The sequence below is a fragment of the Labrus mixtus genome, chromosome 21, assembly GCF_963584025.1.
Source record: "Labrus mixtus chromosome 21, fLabMix1.1, whole genome shotgun sequence".
Classification (NCBI taxonomy): domain Eukaryota; kingdom Metazoa; phylum Chordata; class Actinopteri; order Labriformes; family Labridae; genus Labrus; species Labrus mixtus.
Window position 1 is genome coordinate 13,472,660 of NC_083632.1, and position 23,387 is coordinate 13,496,046.

The following is a 23,387-nucleotide window of genomic DNA, read 5'->3' on the forward strand; positions in this document are numbered from 1 at the left end:
TAGTTTCATTGTTTGTTGTGGGACTAAGGCATCAAGTAAGTGAAAACTGCCAATTCCTTTACACAAAAAGTGTGAGAAAGTTGGTTTATTTACCTTATCATATCAGATTTGTGGACTGACTCTTGTAGCCTTGCTGAGGTGAAGTTGTCAAAAGGAACAGGCTCAGTGGCTCACAAATGATACAACATGCATTAGTTACGTTTGACAGATCCCTGACTCCATTTGGAGGAGAGCACAAATTGCAATACAAGCAAAAAAAAAATAGAATAATAGCCTCTTCTCAAAGATCTTCAGGGGCGGCTGTGGCAGAGTGTGGTAGAGTTGGTCGTCTCTCCACCGGAAGGTCAAGGGTTCAATCCCCAGCTCCTGCAGCAACATGTCCGATGTGTCCTTGGCAAGACACTTAACCTCAAGTCCCCCAGCTGCTTCTTAAGCGGAGTATGAATGTGTATGAATGGGATGAGTTACTTCTGATGGACACTTTACATAGCAATCTTTCTGCCATCAGTGTGTGAATGTGTAGGTTTGAAATGCGGAGTAAAAGTGCTTTGAGTAGTCAGAAGACTAGAAAAACACTATACAAGCTCAAGTCCGTTTACAAATGTCACAACCTTTGTAAAACAGAACAGATTTCATCCTGCCAACCCCCCGCTACAAAGAGGAATTGGAGATGAGCGTAAAAAGACTCAGTCAGGTTGATCGTCTACACTTCTGATAAAATGACTAATTATGTGTTGAAATAGGATAGACTGCTGGTGTGTAATCTTCAAAAGTCTGTTTTCAGTAGTGAGACTCTGTGATGAAGCTTCATGCAGAGAGAAGATGTGACTGCTGAAGGCGTTTGCTTCTCGAATGAGCAACATGAAAGACAGAAGCTCCGTCTGCTAACCCCTCATTTCATCATTCCCACATGTTTCCGAGCAAAACACCAATCCTAAAATAGACCGAGTGCTTGTCAAACTTGCCAGGTCAATGAGAGGCTAAGCAGCTAATGCGGCTAACCAGATTCAAAACAAAGGAGGTGAAGTGTAGCTTTAGAGATGATCGTTCTGCCAACAGGAATTACGATCGCAACAGGATCAATTTGTTCATCTTTGTGCTCGCGTACGGCCCACTGGCATGAAGAACGTCTTTAAACCGATGTTGATGCTTTTATTATTTAGAGATTTGAAAAAAGAAGGTGTCACTTTAATAATTCACATCGCGCTGTTATGCAATAAAGCTTTCAAAAAGCTTTGGCATCAAACGTAGATCTCTCTCTCTCTCTCTCTCTCTCTCACTCTCTCTGATGTCAGATGTTTATGTACTCCTTGATCTTTCTCCTCTTCAGTGACCTTTGACCTCCTCTTGGTGGACTGTTGTCTGGTGCTCACAGACAGCTGATGTTTATTCTTGTTGTATTCCTCCTCTCTCTCGTCAGACCTCCTCGCTCTCTCTTTGATGTAGTGTTCAGTCGGCTGACATTAATGAGCAAAAACTGACCTCACTCAGATTCATCTGATATGCTTTTACGATTCAAATATACGCTGATATGAAATCGTAGTATTTACAATGTAGAAATGTTGGAGTGCATGACGTTGCTCCAGCAAGAGTGCTAGAGATTTTAAGATTTTGGGGCTTTTTGTGCCTTCATTGGAGAGAGTTTTTATTTAGCGTCTTGAAACATAAGTTGACTGGAAGTGATGTCAAAAGACAAAAAGCTCGCTCAGCCAATAGATGGCTTTATTGGAGTGTTTCAGGCCTGCCTCGTGGATGTGTGTTATTTGATACACACATTAAAAAGCCTCAAAACATCTCAGCAAAACAGCAAAACAGGTGTAAAAATCATAGAAGAAGTCGCATAAATCCTGGAAGCATTCCAAAGGTCTGTTCTCTCATCTTAAGAATTCACTGCATGGTCAAACATCAAACCTTACTATAAATTAGATCTGAATACGTTGAGTAACTGAAGCCATGTTGTCGACGTGTCTGTCAGTGTTGTGTTTCCTTCCTCTCTCTTAGTGCTGCTGCGTTCTTTGTAACACAAACACCCAAAGTGTTTAGTGCAATGCCTCCTGTAGACACACAGAGCCACTGTGTGATGGAGAACAATGGTGTTGTTCTGCTCAGGCTGGTTTGTGGTCAGTTTGAGTCCACAGTGAAGACTCAGTGTCTGCTGAGGGCTGACTGGACGGAGGCTGATCTGTTCTCAGGGTCCAACAACGAAGGATCTGTGGATGTGTCCGTGTTTACGGAACATCCAAGTCCTGTATCATTGACTGCTGTCAACAAGAGTTGTTGTCTTTTTCATCGGGAAGCTGTTTTCATTCATGCACTCCTTACAGTGATTAGAAAATTTCAGGACAGCCTAGCCCAAAAATGTCCAAAGTTGCTTATTCACATGTCACCTCACAGCGAGAAGTTTTCCCTGTCAGACAGGTGACCCAAACCCTAACCCTGATATCATGAATAAACCATGTTTTTCTTAAAAAGAGGTTGATATCATACAAACTTGTGTCTTCTACAGGACCATAAACCATCACTTCACACTCAGGTGACTCGAGGTCAGTCTACCTCAGATGGATAAGACATTATGGCTAATGGTCATAACCGTTATGGAGGAAGTGAAAGGGATTTGTACTTCCAGAACTGTTGAACCCTGTAAGTTTATAAGGCCTTGCACCAGACTGTCAGAGATTCCTTTAGTCAACATTTTAGTTAGTTAATCCTCCGGCTGTACTCTTTTAGTTGTTCGACAGAGTAAAACAAAAACGTTTGGTGACGCAGTCTCAGCCGTCACGCTCCGAGACGCTGGAACAGTCTGCAGGAGGAGCTGAGACGAGCTGGAAAGACATATCTTTACAAAATGCTATGTTGGAGTGCAATGCAGCAGCCAGTATGTCCTCCTTCTAAGTTAAGATTCTGGTCCTGAATGCTCTGGATTTAAGGCACCCCCACACGGCTGTTTTGGACGCCCCTCTGTTTGCCAGATATGAGAGCAGTTATCAGGTCAACAGGTGTTGCAGCGATGGAAGCGGGCAAGAGAACTGGTTCAGATAGAAGTGATTGTACCCGACCTAAAAAGCCTCTGCATGTTTCTAATAAGCTCCACGAGCAGAAACGTGCTCAAACTAGGATCAATATTGGAGATGCTTTTGAAAAATGGAGAGAGGTTAGAACACAGAAAGGTTTACAGACTGATGCAGAGCTGGATAAACACTGAAGCTTCAGTGTCCACGACGTTTGAATTAAATTTTTTCTTAATCAAGAATAATGAGATCGTATTGAGTCTCTATCAGACTTCTCTGTAATGGTGTGAGCAGACAGTCTGCTCACATCGCTCCTCAGGAGGAAATGTTCTCTCTGTTTTGTGTGTAACGGTTTAGATGGCGGTCATTCAGAGTGGCTTCACCAAAGAAACACATAAAAAAGACTTTGTGGTTATTTTTAGCTTTAGTTTCACAGTTGACTAAAAATAGGTCAATTATTTTTCTCTGCCTTCATGAGAGATATTACAAGTGATTGTGTTCTCATTTTCAACTCGTTCATGTCTCTAATGTGACCTCGTTTTACGAACGTATTCACACATTAACATACATTATTGTACACACTGACACATCAGTGTAGCTGCTGAAAGGAGTTTATTACTGTCTCCCTGCTAACAGGAATGTGCGGATATATTTTATAACATGAGGTTTGTTTGTGGTTACTGGATGACGGGATGTTTCTGGGTAAAAGGAGTAAAGTGTTAAACTGTGAGACGTCACAATAAACACATAAAGAACTTTACATTTTTTAAAGTCATGGGATCAAATCGAGCTTCAGTTAGTGAGAGAGGCAAAAGATTGACAGCAGTAGAAAACTCAAATACACATTCACACACTGATGGTAGAGGCTGCTATGTAGTGAGTCCATCAGAAGTAACTAATCCCATTCATACACATTCATACACCTCAGAAGAAGCAGTGGGAGCAACTTGGGGTTAATGTGGCTGCAGGAGCTGGGGATCGAACCCCCAACCTTCCTGTTTATAAAAATGAATGCAAGCAACAGGAATAAGAAAGATACAACAGGAAGCTATAAAGCAATACAATCAAAGAAAATTAGACAAAAGATTAATTAGTCAACAAGATGATGACAATAATAGAAGATTGAAGAAGAAGAGGAGGACGACATCACATCCCGGGCACTAAAAACTAAATGAAGATAAAGAAGAAGAGTAAAAGTTAAAGAAGACTAAAAGAGAAGAGGACAGAGTAGGAATGGATAGAGCAGATTAAGAGCAATAAAATGATTAAATGAAGGGATAGATTAATAAAGGCATTAAAAAGGTGATATCATTTCCTTTCACTGTTTGAATGAGGCTACTCTGCAGTTTAGTGTGGCTGAGGTATTACTGTTTGTAATGCAGTGCTGCCCCCTGGTGGTTGTACAGGGGAATCATTGAATTATTCTCTTTGCTCTCTGGGCTCTGCAGGGTGTTGGTTTATTTTGGTCTCTGTGAAGAAATGATCACCTGCTGCGTCCCAGTTTGTTTGATCTTTAACTTGATGTTAAGTACAATCTAAATACATCACATCACTACTATTATCATTTGCTGAGGTACGATCTTTATTATTCAAATGCTTGATAGTATCAAAAATTACCAAATCTTTAAAAATAAATACAGGGTAACACTTTAAATGAAGGTCACAATGTTCACCATTAACTAGCTGCTTATTATCATGCTAATTATTAGCATACTGGCTACTTATTAGTTATTAGCAAACCCTTATTAGTACCCTAATCTACATGACCCTGGTCCATAGCTAACAGGTCATTAACTAAGAGTTTGCCCTCCTATTTACTTGTTGACAGTAAATGAAGAAGTTGTTGAACATGAATTTGATCTTAATATGCTTTGCTTATTTTGGTCCTTTTTAGGTAGAATAAGCAGAAACATGCATGCTAATAAGCCACCAGGTGAATAATGTGACCTTAAATTATGTAAAGTCTGCGTCAAGGGGCTCTCAATCAAAACAATAAGAAGAGATGACGTTGAGGCTGGCGGGGAATCATGGGAATTCTCTCTGCTAAATGCTACATATTATACCTTTAATATTAATTGTTGTCGTTAAGTAGATATAAAGTTGCTCACATCTCTAATTAATTGTTCATCTGAGAGCTGATGGCTGCTTTCAAAGTGTCCTTGTTTGATAAGAAGTAGGAACAAAGTTGTGAATTCCTTGGTTTAAATATTTCCTGTGACACACACTTTAAAAACATTTAAAGTTGAACAAAGTGAATGCATGTATTTGTGTCAATAAGAACCAATATCAGCCATCACGTTCACTTTTAGTTTTGTAGCTTTCCCAGTGTGATGTGTGGTGTGTGTGTGTATGTGTGTGTGTGTGTGTGTGTGTGTATGTGTGTATGTGTGTGTGTGTGTGTGTGTGTGTGTGTGTGTGTGTATATGTGTATATATGTGTGTGTGTGTGTGTGTGTGTGTGTGTGTGTATATATATGTGTGTGTGTGTGTGTGTGTGTGTGTGTGTGTGTGTATATATGTGTGTGTGTGTGTGTGTGTGTATATATGTGTGTGTGTGTGTGTGTGTGTGTGTGTGAGAGTGTGTGTGTGTGTGTATATATATGTGTGTGTGTGTGTGTGTGTGTATGTATATATATGTGTGTGTGTGTGTATGTATATATATATATGTGTGTGTGTGTGTGTGTGTGTGTGTATGTATATATATGTGTGTGTGTGTGTGTATGTATATATATGTGTGTGTGTGTGTGTGTATATATATATATATGTGTGTGTGTGTGTGTGTATGTATATATATATGTGTGTGTGTGTGTGTGTGCAGCAGCTCTTGCGCTGCATGCTGGGATCTCTGATCTGTCCCTCGTGTGGTTTTGTTGTGTGGCTGCAGCGTCTCTTTTGTGCGTCCATTGCTGCTGTGTGAGTGAGTTTAGTGCTGTCATCACCTCTTTATCCCTCCATTCAGCCTGTCTCTCTTTGTCTCTCTAACTGTTTAAATGCACGTGAAGCTTTCTCACACTGAAAGAGAGAGAGAGAGCATTATTAAATGTGACAATGTTAAATTATCACGAGTGAACAACAAATATTCAGCTTTTTTGACTCTTGTTGGGAAGAAAAAGCTCCCTGAAAACTACTTTAGATTTTTAAAGTTGAGTCCTGCATTTATCTTCATTGTACTTTATGTTATTATTTTATATTTTTAATTTTTTTGTGGTTTATCTGTTTTTTCCCCACCCTATTTTTCTACCTTTACTTTACACAACCTTTTTAATCACATAACTAATACCGATATGGGGCCGATACCGATATCAATATTTAGAAAAAAAGCTGATCCCAATATATTGGCTGATATCTTTCTTAGATATGTCTTCCTTCTGAAGAGATAGATATAGATTTACACATTAATTGCATTAATCCATCAAATGCAGTTATCAAACGCTTGTGGAAAAGATAACATGGTCACTCAACTGGAAAGTAACCGCGCATGTACGTGCATCACCGCTTGACACTCTGGAGAGTGATAATGCTGGTTGTAATCCATAATGCACACTCTGTTGGGGACAGAGAACTGCTAGTAATAATTAAAGTAGTGAAATTAATATGAAATGCAATATAACTGGTGTATAAATCCATATATTATCTGTCATAAATTTAGCCGATACCGACAGTCACTGGATATCAGCTGATATTATCGGCTGGCTGATTAATCGGTCGAGCTCTACACAACACTGCAAAATCTCTGCCTACAACACAAGTTTACAAATGTTCTTAGGTTTATAATTTTGCTGTTGATTAAATGGAAATTTAAAATCAGACTAGTCTAAAGACAGAAAAAAAACATACATAGCATCTCATGGGTTAGCCGAGTGACGCTAATGATGTTAGCATTGCTACCGCCGTCAGTCCTCCTTTCAGGTTAACGTCTACATGCCTGTGCTGAATGTGGTTAATCATTAGTTGCCTTTAACAACACCCTTGCTGACAGTACATTTTAAAGGCTTTATATTTGAGCACCAGCATGAAACCAAAACAACTCGCGCTGCACTGTTGTGTTAGCATGCTAATGCTAGCGATCTTTATTATGCTCGTATCTTCACACTGCATGTAAATTTACCCGAAATGAGCGTGATCTAGTAACGCTTATGTGACATTCATTGAAGTAGTGAGTACAGTATGTTATTCTTATTTTCTCTAGTCCCTCAATTAAACAATTTTTGTACGCGAGGGGTCGAGCCGGCCAGCCGTCCGGGCGATGTTAACAAAGTGTAGCTATGGCTCGTAAAGCATCACAGACAGTGGGACTCGGGTGTTATACTCATTGTAGACAGTCATGACTCACAGAGTTATTTTCAGAGGATATACTTGATTTCTGCTACATTTAAGTGTGAAAAATTAAAAAAAAAGCCTTTAAGTTGTTAATTCATTTATATTGAATGTCAGACGTGTGCTGTGCGAGGTTCCTCAGAGGTTGTTTAGTTTTCTTCTGCCCCCTAGTGACCAAGCATTGCTTAGCACAGCACTTACACTTTGCTGTTTTCACACTTGGTCCAAGTTCATCTGACATGATTTGTCTCCCCTCTCTGTCCTACAGGGCTTCTCTCTCTCTATCTCTGTTTCTCGCTCTGATCTTACGTGCTGTCTGGTTCACTCGTTCCTGTCCCCTCCCTCTCGCTCTCTCTCTCTCTCTCTATCTCTCTCTCTGTCTCTCTGTCTCTCTCTCTCTCTCTCCCTCTCTCTGTTTCCTCCTCTCAGACTGAGATTCTCTCTGACAGCTCTTTATTTACCTCACTCGTGTCTTCTCCTCACTCGCTCTCTCGCCCTCTCGGTAGCTCCTCGTTCTCTCTAAACTTTAACTTGACCTCAGCTGCAGAACATTGACAAGTTTACAACTCACTTTGCTACAGTGGTTAAGTTAGCAAAGGATGAGTGCGTTCACAAACAGAGAAACACGCCATTTTTGGCGAGGGAAGTCAACGTAATGCTTTCTGTCTATGTGAACAATTTTCCTCTGATATTTAGTTTCTGCCTCTTTAAGTCTTACTGATGAACACGCTTCATTGTAGTGTTTTAAGAATCAGGGTGAATCAATACAGTTTGACAAAGAGATCAATTCCAATCTGTAGATAATCAATTAATCCATTTAAAGGAAGAATGAACACCTATTTGATCCAGTAGATGTCGCCCTTGAGCACCAGCGTGAAACCAAAACAAACTGCTGTTAGGCCACGCCTCCTCCATGCTGAAGCCTCCGCTCTCCTCCAGAGACACACCTCTAACCCCACTCCACCTGCATTTGCATGAAGGAGTTATAAAATCGAGCACTCCATAATTAAGCACAATCAGATTGTCCTTTGCTCGAGCTGCAATCACCTGGGTCCTGCATTGTTGTGTTAGCGGGCTAATGTTAGCGCTCTTTAGTTAGCTTGTAGCTTCACATTGTATTTAAATTGACACAGAATGACTGTGATCTAAAAGCGCTGACGTGATAACCAAATAAGCAGTGAGTATGTTCTTCTTCTCTAGTCCTAAACTAGTCCTTGACTAAAACAGCTTTTATACACAAGGGGAGGAGTCTGAAAACATAATGCAGCTGTTTAATTACATGCACAGAGATCGTAGTGGTCGTATGCAGACACTCTATGCTCCATGCAGCAGTAACAGTATAGAAACGTCACTCCCCCTCCTATTGGCTCGAGGTGAACTCTCCGAAGAATATACTGCTGAGTTCTCACATCGGCTCACTCGGACTTGCAGTGGAAAAAATTCTAAGGATCTGGCAGGAGAAACTCCGGGTGAAGTCCGAGAGAGAAATTTGTCTGTTTGTGTTCACACATAGCTCCTCCTGGAAATATCAGGAGTTTTTCAGGAGATTTCTGTGTGTAAATGGTATAAGAGAGAGAGAGAGAGAGAGAGAGAGAGAGAGTGGATGACGTGCTAACAGTCTCAGGTTTGGAACAACTTTGTATCTGGTCTACCTGATCTACCAAAGAGCTAATCCAGCGCCCCCCCATTAAAACGTGTAAGAGAGAACTTAAGTCTGTATATAAATATAATTCTACTGTATAATTAATAAACGCTCTCTATCCCTTTAAAGATGACATGAAGCCAAACTATTTTAGGCGTGTCTGCAGTTTTGCAGCTTCTGGTTTTTTAACTGTTAATGCGTTCCAACATTTTGAGGTCAAGTTAAAGTTCATTAATTTGAATATTTACCAACCGTATAAGTGTGTTTGTGCTTTGCTATTATATGATTTGTGTTTGTAAAACACTGAATGAAGTGAGCGGAGAGTCAGACAGTCGCAGAGCAGCGTCCCTCCTCAGGGCCATCATGTGGTCGCTCACCCTCACACTCGCCCTGAGCTCCAGAGCCGTCCTAACTGTGCCGACGCACAAAGAATCAGGGCAGAACAGATGCACACTCTCCTCTGACTCACTCATCACACTGCGTTATTTTTGTTCTGGCCTTACTCCTCCATGATTATGAGTCCTCGCAGTCAGAAAACAGTGTCATACGATCAAGGAAAACTGAAGACGCCTGCAAAAATAAAGGAAAGGTTAAGAGTGTAAAAGAAGAGAATATGAACAATGAAACGGGAAATAAAGTAGGAGTAAAGGAAAGGAAGTAGAGGGCAGAGGAGGGCATGAGAGGGGAGATGCAGAGGCTGCTGGATGATGTTTGCACGAACGTCAGCCTCTTTTAGCATCTCTGCATCCCACTTCTCCCTCTTCAGCTCCATTCTTCCCGTCTCTCGCTGTCTTTCTGTCGTTTCAGCCGCTCTCAGGTGTCAGTGAAAAGAGTGCTGAGGGGGTGACAGCACAGCTAGAGCCGCTGCTGTGGACGGCCAGAGGAGCAGAGACACGTGCGCACACAACCGCACGCACACAAAGTCTGGCATTCACATTTAAGATGCGCACACACATTTTTGCCAGCTGATAGTTTGGTGGTAATATTTCCTTTCTCTGTCACAGACTTTTTTTTTTTTTTTTACAGTGTGTGCGTTTAAACCTTACGACAAAGGTCTGATACTTAATGTTTGCGTGGGACTGCCATGTCAGTATTTTTTAATGGGACATTCGATCATTTTGATAAATATCCTGAAGATTAAAATAAATGTCAGAGAATAAACAAAGACACCAATAGAGTCTACAATTAGATTTTTTATATTTAAATGCTTTTTGCACAAATATGTTTGCAATGTTTTTTTTTAACCGTATCATTGATGTATTTGTGCAATTTAGACGGGGCTCTCTCGGGGCGCCAATAGCCTAGTGGTTATGACGTGCACGCCAATGTACAGAGGCAATAGTCTTCAGCGCAGCAACCGTGGGTTCAAATCCGACCTCGGCCCTTTGCTCCATGTCATCCCCTACTCTCTACTCCCAACATTTCTTGTCTCTCTTCAGCTGTCCTCTCCAATAAAACCAAAAAGGCCCCAAAAATCTACTTAAAAAGAAAAAAGACAGGGCTCTCTCTCTTTGGGTTAAAAATAAAACTGAATTTATTTTAAAGCTTTGGTACTTTTTGATAGTCACAGTCATTAAAATAACAGAGACAGTGTCGTATCAAAAAGTAAAAAATAAAAGTATCAAATATTTTGACAACCTTAGGGAGGAAGGGATACTTGATACCATGTGAGCAATCTCAGAACCCAACAGCGATCATCGTCTATCAAGAAAACTCTTAGAAAACAGTATAAATTGAGCGACAAAGCCTACAGTGATTTTTATCTGCATACTGCAGATCACGCATCTCCCACATCTCAAGTTGAAGTGCTCGTGTGACCTTTGTGTATTTTCTTCTTCTCTGTCTATTGAGGGTGACGTCAAAATGAAGTAAATATGTGCGCACACACCTGCCTGATTCTGAAGATAGTGCATGTCCACTTTATTACACCTGCTTAAAAGAGCATAAAAGGTCAAGTTGAATTAAACTTAGTCCATAAATAAGGTCTGACCTTTGGTTTTGTTCGACCTCATTTTTTATGGAAGACGTTTTGCATCACTTGAACAAAAACTACTGGCTTTATATGAACTTATTTTAACTTTTAAGAACTAAACATGAACACACACTGGTTGTAGCGTCTAAGTCGTGTCGATTTTGAACAAAATGTCTTGAATTCCCGGACCCTGCAGGATGACATCTTTGTCTTGTTTCCAAATGAAGAAATCACTTTGATGTTTTGCAGAGAAATGTAGTAAAACTCCTCGACTTTCAGGAGTTGAAACCTACAAATATATATTTTTTTGTAGTTTAACTTATACTCATGAAACACATTCATTAGAAGCTTTACTTTACTTGTAGTTTCCTCTTGATGCTGACTGCAGCATCATCCTCCGGTTTGTGAGTCTTAAAGGAGGAGACAGAGAGACCCGGCAAACACAGAGAAGGAGAGAGAGTAACAGTGCTTTCTGCTCCACCAAAAGGCTGGACTGTGCAGCAGAGGGATGAGAGGAATGTGACTGAGAGAGAGAGAGAGAGAGAGAGAGAGAGCGAGAGAGAGAGGGTGCAGGGATGTCAGCAAATAGACCCAGGGGAGAAAGAGAGAGAATGAATAGAGAGAGAGAGAGGGCATGGTCGAGCGGAGAGAGAACTATACTTAGACAGCAATAAAGATAGTCAGCCTCAGCCAACGCTGCACTAAAGTGCCAGCATGGAGGGGGACACACTGGATCTCTGAGCGGCAGCATGGGATTGAATCCAATTTTAAAATCTGGTCCGACAACGAAACACCTTTTCAGTCCAACTGGTCCAGGAAGAGAATCGAACCGGTCTTGGATGGATCTGCTTCATAAATCACGAGGGAAGCACAAAATATAAGCGACAAGAAAACTACCTACTTCTTCAGAGAAGCGAGTGATTGGCTGGTCTGACACAGAAACAGTTCAGCTTTGAAGAGGACCGGTTTAAATCTAAGAGGTCTCACAGCTAATACAACAATCAGGGTTGTCCTGGGAGTAACGGTCTGGACGTGAGGATGCTACGGAAGCCGCAGAATTCCTCATCGGTCACTTTGAACTGGACTGAATGAAAAGTGGACGAGCACGAGAAGAGGTCGAGATTTGTTAAGATTTTCCTGGTGATCCCAAAAGATGTAGACCAAAAGATGAGGACTAGCCCGAGGAAACATTGGAGAAAACTGGATGAAATATGATGAGTTTGGTCTTGTCCAATCAGAGCTTTTCCTTGTTTTGGACTGGATCGTCATGGCTTGACCACGAAGCTCTGAGACGCATGAATCATGATCTAATGAGCTGCCCAAAGGGAGATACACATGAATGATGAAGCTGAATCTGTGGAGGATCCAAGGATTACAAATTTGTGCGTTTAAGACTTGGGGACTTGCCTTCAGAGGGTTGATTGTGAGACTTGAGTGGTAGACGTGCGTGTGTTTCTTTACCCTCGGCTGTAACTTCTGCCGTGATGCACGAGGCAGGGATCTGGACGAGGTGATCGGATATCTCGCCCGTGGGTTCAGCAGCCCTGTAACCCCACTCAGAGGTTTTTGTTAGTGTGCGTTCGCATGCACAGACGGTTCATGTGCGTACGGATGTTGAGGTGCTATGCTGAGGGTGTCGGGTGTTGCTCCAGCTCCGTCGGGCCACGAGTGGCGTTTTCAGTGCTCTGTCGGGGTGGACTGTAGCGACGCTGAACCTCGCTGTATCTGGCTGGCAGTTTTAAGGGGGATCTCACCTCGTGCCTCACCTCGGCCGACCCCCATAGCTTCACCAAGGAGACGGGGCTCCCGGAGGATCATACAGCGCCATCGCTTAACCTGGGTAAGAATGGGAACATCGCCCCACTGTCATTTCATGAATAACTCTCGCTTAGGGTCAATCATTTGCACAAATTTTTGAACTATTAGATCAACCCTGATCATTTAAATATTTTAAAGGTAACAGGAGGAGGGTTGTCACAAAACTAGAGCTTTAAACTTCAATATGATTATCGTAAAAATCAAACCACATCGATGCCTGCTTTGATACCACACAGCAAAAATAGAAGTCCTAGCTACCCGATATTTATAATTTTTTTATTTTTAATAAACTTCTACCCACTGACTAAATTGCACTAAAATGTTTCTGAATGCAAAGGTTGAAATGTTTGTGTGTAATCGACACTGTGTGCAGGAGTTTTCCTGGAATTTTTGTTGGACTGATTCTTCTTATCGCACCAGTTTTAAGAAATACATGTTGATTTTTTTTTTTTTTTAAAGCTTTGGTCATTTTTGATGCGAATGATTGTTAGAAGAACTTAGATTGAGCTGTTTTAAAAAAAATAAAGTATTGAACATTTTGACAACCTTACCTCTAAAGTCTAAAAAAAGCATGATAACATAATTAGATAGTAGGAGTGTAGGCAGTGTGTATTGAAGTTATTAATCTTCCAGTGGCCTTTTTATTTGCAGCAGCTTCAATATCAGCTTGGAAGCAAAGTTCTTTAGGACACTTTCAGGTAGTAATATCGGACCAAAGTGTTGGCTGTGGCCCCCTGGTGGGTTTTGAAAGTACTGCAGGTGGGCCACAAGAAGTCATTTATTTTTCAGTTACAGTAGGCCTTCTTTCTCTTAGACCCTTTCAGTTTCTAAAATGATAAAATTATGAGGAATTATTTCATTGTAATGTAGAGTGTTGATCTGAATTGTATGATTTAAGGTTAGGGGGGTTGTTTAGTTTTTAATTTTGTTCAGGACGTCATTACGTTTTTGAAAGGTTGCTCTGGGATTTGAAGATGATTATTATTCACTTAAGTTTAAACACTTGTCCCTTTTCACTGACACTGTGAAACAGACGTTAATATATTTATATTTTTTCAGGTAAATCAACTTTTCAAACCTAAAAAGGCTTTATGTACAGTATAATTTAGTTCTGACATCCAGAGATACTCAGAGGGGAAACTCCAGAAGTTTCAGTTATTTTTTTCATTATTCAGAAATAAGCAAATTTAAAGACATGAACAAGGCCTCGTCTTCTACTTGCACATGCACAGTTTGCATCGATGATTGGCACACATGGAAGTTCTCAGGTGTGTATCTGTTGGAGGAGAGTGAACAGGTGATCAGATGCTTGTTGCTTTCTCGCCCTATGAACCCAGTGTCTTAAAACACTACAGTCATATTCTTCAGTTTTATTTTTCAGAGATGGGACAGATGTGATCCAATAGCAGTATCGGGTCCGTTATTGACGTAATTAATATCGGACTGACGGTACTGTGGATCAAGAAAGATATCTTCACTGGCGTTTATGGGGTCGATAATCTGGTTGTTCATGCAGTGGATCTTTGGGCGGTTAAAATGTTCTCAGCTCGCACGACATTAAGACATGAGACATTAAGACATGAGACATTAAGACATGACATTAAGACATTAAGACTGAACTGTAAGAAGTGCCGACAAATTGTTTCCATGACGACGCTCAGACGAGATGGAAAAGCTCCTTCTATATGATCAAAAATACAATTCTTGAACTTCATCTTAAAAGATTTAATCTGACAGTTGTTGCTGCTTCCTGTTTGCACGTTAAACCAGCCGAAAATGTAAACACATTTATTTGAATAATTTACATTTTTATTTATTTGTTTTTTGCTCTTTCAATATGAAATGCAATGCTGGGTTCACTACAGCTCTGTGTAGCCTTACACATAATACCAACAACATATATAACAGTAATAAATATAATAAGAAAAAAATAAGAATCAGAATAGGTATCAGTACATATGTATCGGAATCGAAACTGAAATGAAAAAATGGTACCGGTGACCCATTCAGAATCACAGGTCGGTCAACGATAACTACTGATGTTTCTCAAGTCCTTTTGGCGTCATATAAAGATACAAAAGTTCAGTTTATGTCTCTTCCAAACAGACGGAGAGCAGAGGAGCTGTCTTAATTGTGAACAGTAAACAGTGTGCAGGAGTTTGCTCTGAATTTCTGGTAATTAAAAACAAGAGATCGGGTTCCTAAAGGACTTCTAATTTTGTTGCCGTGGTATCAGAACAGGCATTGATATCGTTCAAGTTTTATCGGCTTCATTTATTTCCCCTGGTGTGGAATAAAGAAGTGATCACTTCAACTACTGTTGAGCAAAATGCAACCAGTTCTTCCAATTAGCAGATTTATCCTGTTGTGATTTCTGATCTGTTCTGAGGGATCAGTTTAGTGTTGGGACTAGTTCATAAATTCTCCCGTGGTGAATCCCTGCACTGACTGCTTCTCTACAAACACACAGTGCTGTCGTCCTCCTCGCCTGTCTGATCTGATGACTGTGGACAGGTGTGTCTCCTCTGGGATGCGACTTCCGCCATCCATCTTTAACCTCTCCTGTCAGAGCGGGAGCAGGATACAGTTATTGACCGCCCTCGATCTTTATACGGCCCGGGAGTGAGAGGTGGTGTCATCTTCAGCGGGGACTCTATAACCATGCATTGTCGGGGATTCAAACAGGACGGTTATTACCAGCCCGTCATCATCTGCAGATTTAGCACGTGGGGTTTGATTCATTCAAGTGTGTGTGTGTGTGTGTGTGTGTGTTTTGCATCTTTTGGCTGTTATGTAACGTGGCACCGAGGGGGGCCTTTGAGAAGCAGAGGGGATGAGAGATGAGGCTGATGCCCTCACGATGCACACACACTCATGTAGCTTTATATAAAATCTTATGTATGCATATGTGGGTGTGTGTGTGTGTACTGTTGCTCTTATATCATCTGTTCGAGGATGCACAGAGGACCATACCTTTTTCCATAACTACCCATTCTTTGTATGTTTGCCTGCTGGTAGATTGTGTTTGTAATCCAGCGTCTCGTTTCCACTGTGTGTGACTGTGTGTGTGTGTGTGTGTGTGTGTGTGTGTGTGTGTGTGTGTGTGTGTGTAAATACACAGAGTCTCTGTCAGGTTGTATTACGTGATGTGTGCATACAGGGTGGATTTGTGTCTTTATGAATTCTGTCACTCTTTCTCTCGGTTCAGCTCATTCTGCTGCTCTCCAAATGTCAGACGAGCAAGATAAATTCAAAACACAAGAGGGGAGAGTCGGCAATTCAATCCTCGATCCCAATCCCACAAATGAAATGATTGGCGCAGGAGACGGACAACGAGAGAGTGAGTGATTGGTCCGAACAAGAAGTCCTCGTTTCCCTGAAAGAGCCGAACAATCAGAGCAAAGATCACTCCAGGACTCTCTTCACTTAAATGAATAGGTCGTGTGAATGATAAAAACAAATTACCCACATGACCAGCATTAACAACAACAACACCCTCAGGCTTTCTTTGTGAGTAGGATTTATATACGCTTATTTTCCTACATTACACATCTGCTCACAGCTGCACAGCGGGGGCCGGTCCTGCAGAAGCTTCTCTCTGAGGCGGTCTGAGGCATGTGGAGCTACTAAGCAGGATTTAGAGTCAGCTGGGATGCAACGATACATGAGCTTATGATATGATACATATCAGGAGTCCTTGACAAAATTGTGTCAATATTTTTAACGATTTTCAAATTCTTATCTTTTACTCCCTTACCATAAAAATGCAAAATATGCATTTCACTTATCTTCCTTCATACATTTAAAGGAAGAATGTGCAACATTTTACACATAAATATTTCATAAATCAAGTCTATCCTGTGTAAATGTGTCTCTGAGTCAAGACTGTCTACAATGAGTGAGAAGCTCGAGTCCCGCTGGCTGTGTTGTTGTCAGAGCCGTGTTTACATGGACGGGACGGCCGGCTCCTCCCCTTGTGTATAAAAGCTGTTATAGTATATTGCATTTGTGGGACTGATACCGATATTAGGCAGAGGGACAAAAAAAAACATTCCAATATCGGTCCCATATCTTAGATCTATCTCGGATCTTTAGAGATAGAGATAGATATACACACATTTATTGCGTTGATCCTGCAAATGCTTTTTTTTATTATTATTATTATTTTTTTTTTACAGTTTAACAAAAGCCTTTATTGGCCAGAATAACAGCAGTGCACTGAAACAGTAAATAAATTAACAATTATAAATAAAAAAAATTAAAAAAAATGATATAAAATGTAATAATAAACTTACATTGAATAAATGTAGTTTATATCGGCACATATAAGACATCAAATTAGCCGATACAGAAAGTAGTTTATCGTTCAGCCTCTAATAGTTAATGATTATTCAATGCATTTTTTATTTTATTTAAAGTGCATTGTTAGTTGTGCCGTTGGTGTTAAAAAAATATTTAAACATCTTTTTGATTCCAGCATGCTTCAAACTAAAAAAGAAGATTAGTCTTGAACTGAATGAACTGAGAAAAAACAAACAAACAAACAAACAAACTGTTCAATAAAACACACTGTGACATGTTGGCATTTCACCCTCTGAGTGTGTGTGTGTGTGTGTGTGTGTGTGTGCGTGTGCGTGTGCGTGTGTGTGGCTCTCACCTCTTTGTTTACACTCATTCATGTGTGAAATGTCACCTGCAGAGATGTCGCATTATGAGGAATCTAACACAACAATGTGTCCGACTATCTCACACACACACACACACAAACAGATATATGATGAGTCTTTGCATGCTGAGGGTTTGCACAGCACGACTCTCCAACACACCCACAGACACAAACAGAGAAATGTCAGTGGGCAGGAGTCCTCCCAGGTTGTTTTCTTTCTCTTGGTGAGGAGAATATCTGTTACATAATAACGCTCTAAGAGTGGGTCATCTCAAAAGTTTGAAAAGTCAGACTGCAATTCAAAGAAAACTGCTATTTTAATTTGGTAATTTAATTATTTCAGCACATGTTCCCTAATATTTACAGTCTATGGTTGTTCCCCATACCAGAATTTTTAATGTAGATATGATATTAATAAAACTCAACGACAATTCCTCTTTTATAGAAGTCTAAGGCACCCCGTCTTGGTTCAATTACTTACTCCTGCACACTGTAATTTTGCACAAATACAAAAGAAATGTTTGGGTGCTGAAACATTGCTCTTGTATTTGAGCCATTTAGACGGTGTCACCTCCTACTAGATTTAACAAGTCACTTTTTTTTCCCCAAGAGTGGTTTTGGTGAGATGATGATCACTGCTTTATTCCACACAAAGGTTTTTCACGCCGCCAGAGATTTAACTCTGAAACAGAGATCATTATACTCAAACGATACTGATGCCTGTTTTGCACCCAAAATATAGAAGAAGTCATAGGCTCCCAACTCTGGTTCATTACTTATTTTAAATAACTAAAGATTGCAGGAAAACTCCTTCACACTGTTTGAAATCCACAAATATGTCAGCTATGTGTTGGTATTTGTTCAATTTAGACAGTGTCCCCTCCTCTCTGCTTTATATGTTTGTAAAAGATGCCAAAAGCCTTTGTGGAATTTCATCTTATTTTCTTAAAATGTTGATATATTTTATTAATCCCAGAGGGGAAATACACTGGGTTTACACTCTGTTATTTTAGGGACATGCTTCTCACACACATGCACAAACAAGACCTGTGGAGAGGTTTCAGAGTGGGGCTGCTACACACTGCAAGAGCGCACCAGTTGGGCGTTCGGTTTCTTTGCTCAAGGGCACCTCTGCAGTACTTTGGAAGTGTCCTGGCACCTCTCCAGCTACCAGGCCAACTTCCATATTATTGTCCGCACTGGGAACCCAAGTCCCTATGGACTGAGCTACTGCTTACAGGTTTACAGACCGATGCAGAGCTGGCTAAACACTGAAGCTTCAGTGTCCACCACATGGCAACCTTCATGAGCATGGACTCTAGAGAGGAGGGGACGGGGGAGACAGCTCTCTACAATGTTTAGAATTTGGACTGCAGTACCCATTTTAAACACTAGGATTCACACGTAGTAGTGAAAAGTATTGACAATTTTTACAACCTTACATGTGTCTATATTTGCACAAGACATCGGCAACAACAGTTTGAAGGAGTTTATTTACAGTTTTTGTAAATTGAAAACAATAAATGACCTCATGCTCGGAGTTCTATTTTAGTTGCCATGGTATATCGATACTCTTTAAGTTTATGGTATCAAAGTTGTAAATTTTGGTATCGTGCCAACCCCCCGCTGTTACATATAAAGAAAGAATCCATCTAAACTGGCTCCCCTTTGTGGAAAGTGTTTCTTCCTCGTCCTCCTTGGAGCTATTCTTAGAGGCGAAGGTTTCCCTAAATCACGCCTCTAAACTTCCGGTCTCAAAGAAACAGACGTCCTGTTGTTTTCATAACTTGCTGAGAAGGCTGATCAGTGTTTTCTATGTGTGGTGAAAAATGTGTGAACCAATGATTTACCAGTGGACAGAAAGCTGATCCATGTAGGACCTTTGTACAGCACATCATAAATGTTGAAAATCAATCAATGGAGAAATTAGACAACATAAAACATACTTTTTGTGGCTTACTTTACAGGAAAATCATTTTGAAAATGTGGCATGTAGGAGCCATAAATGCAGGTTAATTGTATCTATTGTTTACGCTTTACCTGATACTGGTGGTGGGTGTTTTCACCTGAAGTTTTTGTGGTGATGGCAGTCTTAACACTCACCTGTTCACTGTTTTTTTTTTCGACGGAGAGAGGGTCTGAACCTGGGAGCGGACACTTTCTGTTGACCGCCACATACACTGAACTGCAATCACACGCAAATATTCTGATCCAGAATCTGGTACCAGTTCTAATTCCATGTGTTGCATAAATGATCCGTGTTTAGTCCCTTGCGGCGCACTATTTTTGAATAGTGTGTTTGTATCTGAATTTATTTCACCTCCTGCAGCCTGTGGAGTTAACAGTGGATGTTTTTAATCTCTCTCTTTGTCTATTGTTTCATCTGATTTTCCAGATCTGAGTTTATGAGCCCTAATAATTTCCTGTTGTTCCATGGCTGTTATTAATAGACTGCATATATTTTTAACCGTGCCATTGTTGGCTGGAGGTAGTAAATGTGATTAAAGGTGAGGTTCTCGGGGAAAATAGAGCTTCCTCTTTGTAAAAAGGAAGTCTCTGAGAAATTCCTGGCATAGGTGGGATAGCCCTGGTCGGATCTGGGCAGAGCACATACGCCCACCTCCACCCACTCATACTTCCTTTAAATGTATTCAAGTTTGTATGAGTACTCAGTCACGGGGCAGACGACTCCTGAGAATGAGACTCACGACTAACTTCAAGACCCAAAGTGTAAGGTTTTGTTTCTTTTTCTGTGAAGAGGACATGGAAGAATAAGTAGACTAAAACATTTTCCCCATCTTGTCTTCCCTGTAGGCTAAAGGGCGGAGAGATGGCATGGTGGCATCCAATGAAATCAGGCGTCGTCCGCTGTCGTCGGGTGAGGTGGAGGGCGTGTCGTGGCAGGGCCCGCGCACCATCTTTGTCCAGAAGAACTTGCAGGGATTTGGCTTCACTCTGCGTCACTTCATCGTCTACCCACCAGAGTCGTCGCTCCACAGCCTCAAGGTGAGCGCCCTACTCTCCGGTCTGGACTCACAGAACATCTGCATTTTATTAGCATATGATTCATTTCTGTCATTTGGTAAAAATGTGATGTTGAGAGCAACTGACAAATCTTATCAAATCTGCGACCTCTGACCACAAGACGACTGTAAGACAGTGAGTCACAAAGCAAAAGACTGGTGCAGTCGTATTCATTGTTTCCTTCATATCTAAAGTATCATAGTCACATGGTATCCTGTGTCTGTACTTCTCTTAATAATACTCTGACAGAGTTATGAATTAAACACAGAGGGGGATTAATTTTCTGTATTTGTATTGTATAGGGAAACCTTTGTTAGTTGGTTCACTACAGATATGCCTTTTTTAACGCCATCCCCAGGCTTGGAAAACAGTTTTTGAAATGTCAAGCACTAACTATCTAACTTGTTGATCAAATCATGTCTGTTTTATAATGAACACTTACCGGTCTCTCGCTCTCTCTCTACCTGAGTGAAATGTATGTCTAGAGCATGTCCTAGCTTCATAATGACACACTAACACAACCAAAACGTGAGGGCGCTGACTTAAAGTAGCAATATGTAACTCTGACACCTAGTGTTTGAAATTGGTACTGCAGTCAAAATTCTAAGAATTGCAGAGAGCTGCCCCTGGTTGCCATTTAGCCAGCTCTGCATCGGTCTGTAAACCTTTCTGCGTTCTAACCTCTCTCCATTTTTCAAAAGCCCAATATTGATCCTAGTCTGAGCTCGTTTCTGCTCGTGGAGCTTATTAGAAACATGCAGAGGCTTTTTAGGTCGGGTACAATCACTTCTATCTGAACCAGTTCTCTTGCCCGCTTCCATCGCTGCAACACCTGTTGGTTTGACCTGATAACTGCTCTCATATCTGGCAAACAGAGGAGTGGTCATGTGGGGTGCCTTAAAACCACCTACCTTCTCTGGTCCAAACAAATCCAGAGCATTCAGGACCAGAATCTAAAGTTAGAAGGAGAACATACTGGCTGCTGTATTGTTGTCAGAGTAGCCAGCACTTCAACACAGCATGTTTCCTTAATGTCTGATCATATAGTAAGGTAATTTCTTCCTGTAATGCAGTAGACATCTTACATATCCACATGATTAACGATCCCTCTGCATGTTGAACGTGCATTCCCATGTGCATGTGGAGAGATGCAAAATACATTTTAGTTGTTGAACCAGTTATTGGTAAGGAGCAGGGACAGTTCAGTGGTTGCTGGATATTGGAAGGGACATGCCCAATTATATACCCTTGCCTGAAGCCAAAAAGCACAGATTCTCTATAGGGACAATTTTTCCTGTCACGTTCTTCCTCTGTGTTATATTGACAGCGTCTTTTCTGATGTACAGGACTGTTTACGATACAGCGCTGCCACCACATTGACAGAGAGCCTTAATTGCATTTATAAATGAAACATGTATGGAGTTCAATCTATGGGAAATAATGTTCTCAATGAAAACTCCCTTCAGACTTTGAGGACAGGTATAAAATATGCCAAAATTGGGCTTGTAGTTTTATATGCAGGAAAACCCCAGCAATTGGTTCATCTTCTGCAAATTATATATATATATTTTTAAATAGTACACTCATGGTCTGTTCTGTATGCAGATGGTCATGAAATGATTTTCTTTCGATGGTACTGTAAACATCAAATGTGTGACTGAATGGACGTAATGGATCTAGTAAATATCTTCATTTGGTGAAATTCAGAGGTGTGTGATTCTGCAGCGGTGTGAATGTTGTGTGTGTAATCAGTGTGTGTGTAGCAGCCGCCGACTGTGCAGAGTCCTTTGTGTGTCTGCGTCAGGAATGAGCTAACTCAGCGAAGCATCGAAGCCTCACGACAGACAGACAGACACACAGACAGACAGACACACAGACAGACAGACACACAGACTGTTGAACTTAGAACTTTGACTTTATTGTCTCTGTGTTTTGCAGCCAGGTGAAAAGAAACAACAGAGAACAAAGACTCAAAATCAACCTCAAACTTTATATACATGACAACATGAAGTTACAACAGGACACCATGAATACATACAATCATTAAATCCATCATTCAAACCAAAATTCAAACAACTGTGAGACAGACACTGAACGGCTGTGAGACAGATGGACTTTGGGACAGAAAGGTGACAGGCAAACTATGGAAGATAAAGTGAGACAGACCAACAGAGAGACAGACAGAAAGGCAGGCATACAGGCAAAGAGACAGATTGTGAGAATTAGAGTTAGAAAGAAGGACAGGTACCGTAGTCTATAAGTTGTAATGTCAGACAGCCAGACAAACAGATAGAAACAAAAACCAACAGGCAGACTGGGAAATGGATGAGACTGACAGAGAAGTAGTAAGAGATAGACAGGTAGATACAAAAACTTAAAGGGATACTTCACCCGTTGAAACATGAATCTGTATTGACATTGGGTCATATATGTAGTAGAAATGTGAAATACATTTTGAAGTTGGTGCCTTCTTAGCCAAAGAAAAAGGCAGAAACTGTCTTTTTGGCTTATGTTGATGACACCAACTCCCAGAATGCACGCAGGCCACTCCCACTAAGGTCCTGTATTTACAGACTACACATACGGCCGTTTCCTCAACTGATTCTGAGAGCACCGACACTACCAGTCCACCCCAGCTCGAGCCGGCCCGGGCTCCTCCTCCTCACCACCGCCGACACAAGACCGGCCTGTCTGCAGCAGCCAATATTGCGGCTTATAGAGATAGCCACGAACATCCGATTTGAGCACAAGACCTTCAAAATCCCCTTCATCCATATCAGCTTTTTTCGCCATTATCATCTTTCTCCATGGAGCCTGTTAGCATAGCTACCAAGCAATATGGCGGACGTTAAGTTTCGATTCTGGGAGTGAGTTCCCACCCACTGATCTGTGATTGGTCTGTAGCTTCAGTGGTCGAAAACATGAGGAACTAGTGTTGTAG

At 41.0% G+C, this 23,387-nt stretch overlaps 1 protein-coding gene across 9 annotated transcripts in view; it reads left to right on the forward strand.

Annotated features, from left to right (window-relative positions):
• Positions 1-23,387, forward strand: part of LOC132955346 (rho GTPase-activating protein 23-like) — a 73,939-nt gene that overhangs the window by 29,339 nt on the left and 21,213 nt on the right. For 3 of the 9 annotated variants that reach the window (XM_061028163.1, XM_061028164.1, XM_061028166.1), the window contains exons 1-2: positions 11,307-12,778; positions 20,237-20,428. In XM_061028163.1, coding sequence (XP_060884146.1) covers positions 12,563-12,778; positions 20,237-20,428 — 408 coding nt within the window. In that variant the 5' untranslated portion in view covers positions 11,307-12,562. Of the gene's footprint in view, positions 1-11,290; positions 12,779-20,236; positions 20,429-23,387 lie in introns of those variants that run through there. The other 6 variants (XM_061028170.1, XM_061028171.1, XM_061028169.1 and 3 more) reach the window with 4 other exon arrangements.